Below are 6,540 nucleotides of genomic sequence, written 5' to 3'. Positions count from 1 at the left end.
CTGTGGGGAGTTTTGTTCTGTTAACGAGTCCCATTTGACAAATAAGCTCCTTTTCTGTTTGTTTGTTTGTCTGCCTCGTTCCTGGCAGGTGCCGTGAAAAAGCTTTGGTATGTTTGCATGATTGATACGGTGTTGAAACTTGAAAAGAGAAAAAAAAAGGAAAAAAAAAAGAAATTCTTGCAGAATCCACCTGTAAATACCCCCCTGGCCGCCGTTGCAGCTGCCACAGAAGAATATTTATTCCTTGGGTCTTTTGTGGGGGAGGGTGGGGAGAAAGGTTAAAATATATCTCTGGGTAAACAATGGTTGTGGTTCTGAGCATGAGGGACTTTGATTGCACTTTCTCTTTGTTCCCAAAGAGCTTGTCACCTGATTAGACAATGAAGCCTTCCGTACCAGACTTCTTTCTGGGAGGGTGCGCGCAGATGTGGGGAGGAGAGCGAAGTAGACAGTGGGCTGGCATGGGCTATTTATCCTGTCCAGATTTGCGGTATGTTTGGTCACAAAGCGGCACCGCCGGGGAGGGGCCAGAGGTGTTTGGCAGCAGAGACTCTTCCTCTAGGGATTTGGGGCTTGGAGACCTCTCTCTGTGTCCGCATACTCCAAATACAGTCCGTCATCTGCCAAGACGAGCACACCGGAACCTCTTCACCTATGACATAACTCAGACTCCAGAGACCTCCTTGGCTGGTATTGCTGTCGTCCAGCATGGGTACTCGGCCTACAACGTTGACGTGGGGTGGTGTGAGGTAAGAAAGACCCAACCTCGTGGAAGCCCTGCAGTGCTGGGCTCTGCGTGCCCGAGGAGCGATTGCTTCGGAACGTGCGCCCTTGTGTCTCAAAGGGAACCAGCCATGGTCGGTTGCTGGAGAGGGGGAATGGTAGTGGGGCCGAGCTGGCCAGCCAGGACTGGACGTTTTCTTGGTAAGGTGGTGCTTGTAAGGTTGAGATTCTCCATTGCTATGGAGTTCAAGGAGAGAGGCTGCTATTGAAAGACGTTGGCCCAGGAACCAACATTTCTGCAGAAGTCTTGAGTGTGTCATGATGGTCCCCACTGTCATGCTGATGGACCCAGCAAATCACCTTGTCTCTCAGTTGCAGTGACAAGTAAGCGATTGAGCATCTGAATAGCCAAAGGATGATGGGAGACACAACCTCTTTGGGTGGATCCACGGGGATTCCCTCTTAACCCTTGAGGCCTCGTGGTCACTTCTCAATGGGCACATCTTATCTTAGACAAGCACAATCCAGGAATCCCAATAACGCATTACCCATCCCTACGGCGATGCGGCAACTCCGAGTTGTCAAAGCATTGATCGGCCACTCTCTTCCTGCTGGAATTTCTTGGCAATGAGAGGCCCCTCCTTTTCCCTGTCAGTGTTAAACAAAATTATTCCCATCTTGGTGAGAATCAGCATCTTTTTGCCACAGGAGAGCTCATAGCCTTCCTGGAGCCAGCATTCAGATCAAGGAGTCATTCACAGCACAGAACCTTATGCATTGATCCTTGAAGTGCATTCTGAATTTTTGTAATCGCTTCTATTCTGCCCCCTGAGGCCTGCAGCCACCTTGGCCGTGGACCCGCGGCAGGGTCCCCCGAGGTTTGTAGTTTGTGGGCCAGCTGCCCTTGGGAGTCCTCGGAGAAATATTTTAACAGATTTGCAGAGGCTTGTGCTATTTTCACAATCAGGATTTGCTTCCAGAGAGGCTACGTTAGGGGTAAGCCTTAGCGTCCTTCCTCTGATAGATCTCACATGTTTTGTTATGGTGGTTTTAAACCTCCATGAGGTCAGAGGTCACATCACATCACTGTGTCCTAACAGGCCTGCCATCACCACTTAGATGTTTTGCAGATCATCTTCCCGTTTCCTAGCTATTATTTGCCATCCGAAGGGACAGATGGGCCTCAGAATGCCGTCTTCTCAGCTAACGGTGCCAAACGGAAGAGTTCTGACCTCCTACATGCGCCTATCTGAGGTGGCATTTCCCCCACAAGCATCACTTTTCCGAGAGCCACCTTAACCCTTGGGGTTCCTTGTTGGCTTTAGCCCGTCAGATGTTTCAGTAATAACGGAAGCCACCGCTCATGGTTCTTTGCTCTCTTCCTCGTGTCCCATCTTCCTCTAGATCCAGAACAGTACAAGCACCCGAGATCGTTCGGAGGTCAAGGAACGAGAAGAGCTCCCACATTTCAGGATGGGAAGACTGAACTTCCAGAGTTCAGGCCTCGTATGCCTCAAAGTTCCACCCGTATGAGCGTCTCGCACCCTTGACCAGTGGGTGAGGCGGCCTTCACAAACCAGCGTTTACTCGGGCATTTGCTGCTTTTAGGCCAAGAGGCCGGATTCTATCCTGAGCTTCCATAGGTGCGTCTCCCTTTAGAGCCGTTGTCTCACTTTGCAGATGTGGGACTGTTGTCACTCCCCCTTCCAACCTGCAACTTGGGGCCTCTTTTAAGCCTCTGGGGTCTTTCTCCCTCTTCCTTTCACCATCCATCTTCTCCCACGAGAAAAACAAAGTCTAGAAGCCAGAAAGTTAGAAGTGCTGATAACAGACCCTGCCTTAGTTTGGACAGCTCGAAAGTACCAGCTGAAGATCAAAAGCTCAGGAAACCCCCCTTTGCTTCAAGTTCCCTTCTTCCCCTGGGCTACTGTCTACGTCTGGCTCCTTCAGGCACTCGGTGGCAGACACCCGGGGTTATTAATAATGCTAAGTGGGCAAAGGCCCTTCCTCTAGGTAGCAGATATGGAAAACAAAATCCACACTTTCTCTTTGGAGGGTGTAAAGGGTTGAGGGAAATAAGCTATAACGTATTAAATTATTTGAGATGATTATACCGATTCAACCCGCCCCCCCGATAGAATAAAGGAAAGTTATATATATATATATATATATATATATATATATATATATATATATATATATATATATATATATATATATATATATATATATATATTTAAGAAGAGTTAATATTATCAGTTGTATATTAAACTGTTTTAAAGAGATTTAATTGAAAGAACTAGAGTGCAGCTGGGATCCTAACCTCTGCCCTAACCTCTGACTTGTGGCGAGATCATCTTAAAGAGTAACACAAGGTGTAAAAGATACCATTACTTTTGTTTTCAGGGCGTGTGAAATTAAGTTTCTGTTACACGGGCTTTGATTTTCTTTGCCATGTTCTTTTTACACCATTTTAGCCAAAAGTAAAGGATGTGCCTTCTTTTATGGATTATTTGGTACTATACAATCTCATCTCCTACCAGTGTATTTTCTGTTTTTTTTTTTTGTTTGTGCGTGTGTGCGTGGATGTAATTTTGACACACGTGCAGCTGTATACTGATGTACACACAAGGATCTGTCAGGGCAACAAATGGCTTTTACGTTGGGAATGCAATTCTGGTTTATTCTTCAGGTCTGTGTTTTTTTTTTTTTTTGAAATGAGAACTGGGTGGCCACGGGTGGGGTGGGGTGGGGTTGCGGGTGTCATCTGGTGACCCCTCTTTTCTCCAAGTACTGATCTCCAAAAAACGTCTGGCACAACTATGAAATTTCTTTATTAAATTAAAAAATACTTTAAAAGAACAAAAAATGAAACGACCACGTGAATATATCTGTTGTAAAGAGAGATTACCAAAAAAAACAAGCTGTATCTTAAAAGTATTCGAAGATTCTTATGCTGGATATATATGTGTAATATATATATGAAACATATATTTTTATTAAGTTATGGAACTTGTATCGTCTGTCCATTCTGTCAGAACTATGCATCCTGATCCCAGCCTCCTCTTCCCTCCAACATCCCCACCTACCTGTATTGTTGTTATTATGAAAAAAACAATATTTGATGGCTTTTCGTGGTGCTGTAAAGAACTTTGCTTCTATTTAAAAGAAAAAAGCTGAGTGTGTGGCCTCCATTATTTAAATAAAGTGGGACGTCGGGGGTGGGGTGGGGGCTAGCACAGTCTTCCCAAGGAGCGTTAACGGGGGCTGCCAGGACCCCTGGAGGGGTATCCCCCGCCTCTTATGTTCACCATTCATTTCAGGGAAGTGGGTGAGCCTATTGGGAAGGTGGGGCCAGGCCCTGGACACCTTCCTGCAGATCTAGAAGCCTTTGAGCGGGATCTTCCCCAGCACAGTGCCTGCGGAGTGGCCTCTTCTGTGCAGTGGTTAAGACTGGTGGTTTGGAGCAGTGGGCTCTGATCTGGGCGCTCAGACTGGCAGAAGCCAAGGCGAAAAGGAGCTCTTTCCCCAGGACACAGCGGCCCTAGCAGAGCAGCTCAGAGCCCAGAGCGGAGACCTGCAAGAGCGCCTGTTTGGAGTGGTTTGGTCTGGAGCGGCGGACTCTGGAGAACCGGGTCTGATCCCCCACTGCTCCTCTACAGGAGCGACGGAGGCTAATCTGGGGAACCGGGTCGGTTTCCCCGCTCCTCCACACGAAGCCAGCTGGGCGACCTTGGGCTAGTCACAGCTCTCTTAGCGCTCTCTCTGCCCCACCTACCTAGAATCACAGAGTTGGAAGGGGGACCGCCAGGGTCAGCTAGTCCAACCCCCCCTGCACAATGCAGGGAATTCACAACCGCCTCCCCCTCCCCACACCCCCAGTGACCCCCAGTGACCGTGCCCAGGGGTGCCTGCTGTGGGGAGGGGGAAAGGGGACTGGGAGCCGCTCGGACTCCTCCTGAAATGGTGGAGAAGGTCGGCCTGTCAACACCAGCTGCTTCCTCCTCCGTGCTGGGAATGAGCGAGGGGCTGCAAATTAAATGGGTTAAATAAGGTGGGGTGGGTGCAGTTCCTCCATTGCGCCACAAGGCGGCGGCGGCATCATCCCCTGCCCCGGGTCTCTGATCAGCCCAGGGCTGTGCCTCTGCGCATACAACGAGTTTCCATGGCCATGGGGTGTGCGGTCTCCCCCCCCACCCCCCGCAACACACAGACTCTGCGGCGGAGGCCCGGGATGCCCCCCGGGAGCCCCGGGCGGGCGGGCGGCGGAGGTTCCGAGGCCGGGCCAGGCGTGGGCCGCGGGGCCCCTGGGCTGCAGTGCATGGGTTTGGCCGCTGGGTGGCAGCAGCGCCCCTCCCTCCGCACGGCTGCGGCGCTTGCGCAGCGGGTTCACGGGCGCGCCCGACGGCCGCGTCGCCAGCCTGTTTCCATGGCAACCGTGCTCAAAAGCGTCACAGCCAAACCAGCCCCCCGGAAGCGCACATGGAAATCCCCGCCCCCTGTTCTGCAGTGCGCAACCGCATTAGGTGCCCGGAACTTGCCCACAAAGACCGGAAGTGTCACCAGAACCGCTGCCCCCGTTTTGTAGTCCCCGCCGCTTCCGGGGCCCGGAAGCGTTACAGCCACTCAAATTCCCCGCGTCACAAATACCGGAAGCGTTACTAGGTTGTTTCCCCCCCAAGCGTTTCGGAGGCCTTTCTTCTTCCCGAAATGCCGTAATGAAACGTTGGGAGTGCGCAATACCAGCTTAGCCCTCTTTTTTCATTATTTAATAACACTTTATGTTATTCGATTTTAAACAGACTTTATTTTCATTTTTCTTATTTATTATTACAAAACGGGGCAGCAATTGTCCTTACACTTCGGTTCTGTTCCACCTGAAACCTCAGCGCAAGTCTTATGCTGCGGCAGCAAATAAAAAGCAGCCTCACGGCACGTCAGACCCTGGACATACTGCCACTTCAACCATAGAGTGGGAAGGGACCTCCAGGGCCATCCAGTCCAACCCCCTGCACAATGCAGGAAATTCACAAATCCCTCCCCCCCCCACCCTCCTAGTGACCCCCTGCTTCATGCCCGGAAGATGGCCAAGGTGCCCTCCCTCTCATTATCTGCCTAAGGTCACAGAACCAGCATTGCTGACAGGTGGCCGTCCAGCTTCTGCTTTAAGGTTTCCCCCTTCTGGGGAGGACATGAAAATGATTTTCTATGTTTCCGATCTATTAGTGGCACGCAGAAGGTCCCAGGTTCAATCCCCAGTGGCATCTCCAAAGGGACGGTCATAGAATCATAGAGTTGGAAGGGACCACCAGGGTCATCTAGTCCAACCCCCTGCACAATGCAGAAAATTCACAACTACCTCCCCCTCCCACACCCCCAGTGACCCCTACTCCATGCCCAGAAGATGGCCAAGATGCCCTCCCTCTCATCATCTGCCTAAGGTCATAGAATCAGCCTTGCTGACAGATGGCCATCTAACCTCTGCTTCAAAACCTCCAGGGAAGGAGAGCTCACCCCCCCCCCCCGAGGAAGCCTGCCCACCCAGGAACCGCTCCATGGAACAGGCTTCCTCAGGAGGCGGTAAGATAAAATATTCCCTGGAGGTTTTTAAGAAGAGGTCAGATAAAACTTAATAACATAAAATTGAATAAACTAAAATGTAATAAAATGGGGGGGGGGGGAGCGCCCGAGCCGTGGGGGAGGAGGGTGCTGCCCTCCCGTGGCCAAACCGGTGCACTGCAGCCGAGAGGCCAAGTGACCCCCCCCCCCCCAGGCCTGGCTCGGCCGCCCGGTCCAGCCCCCTTCCCCCGGTGTGCG

At 51.1% G+C, this 6,540-nt stretch overlaps 1 protein-coding gene across 1 annotated transcript in view; it reads left to right on the top strand.

The window, feature by feature from the left end:
• Positions 1 to 2,256, top strand: part of LCMT2 (leucine carboxyl methyltransferase 2) — a 39,257-nt gene extending 37,001 nt beyond the window's left edge. Inside the window, exons 17-18 of the mRNA XM_056858756.1 lie at positions 629 to 749; positions 2,128 to 2,256. Coding sequence (XP_056714734.1) covers positions 629 to 749; positions 2,128 to 2,256 — 250 coding nt within the window. The remainder of the gene's footprint in view (positions 1 to 628; positions 750 to 2,127) is intronic.
• The last annotated feature ends 4,284 nt before the right edge of the window (positions 2,257 to 6,540 follow it).

This window comes from Euleptes europaea, chromosome 12, assembly GCF_029931775.1.
Source record: "Euleptes europaea isolate rEulEur1 chromosome 12, rEulEur1.hap1, whole genome shotgun sequence".
Taxonomy (NCBI): domain Eukaryota; kingdom Metazoa; phylum Chordata; class Lepidosauria; order Squamata; family Sphaerodactylidae; genus Euleptes; species Euleptes europaea.
Note: the sequence above shows the minus strand (reverse complement) of the source record. Positions and strands in the feature narration are given on the sequence as shown.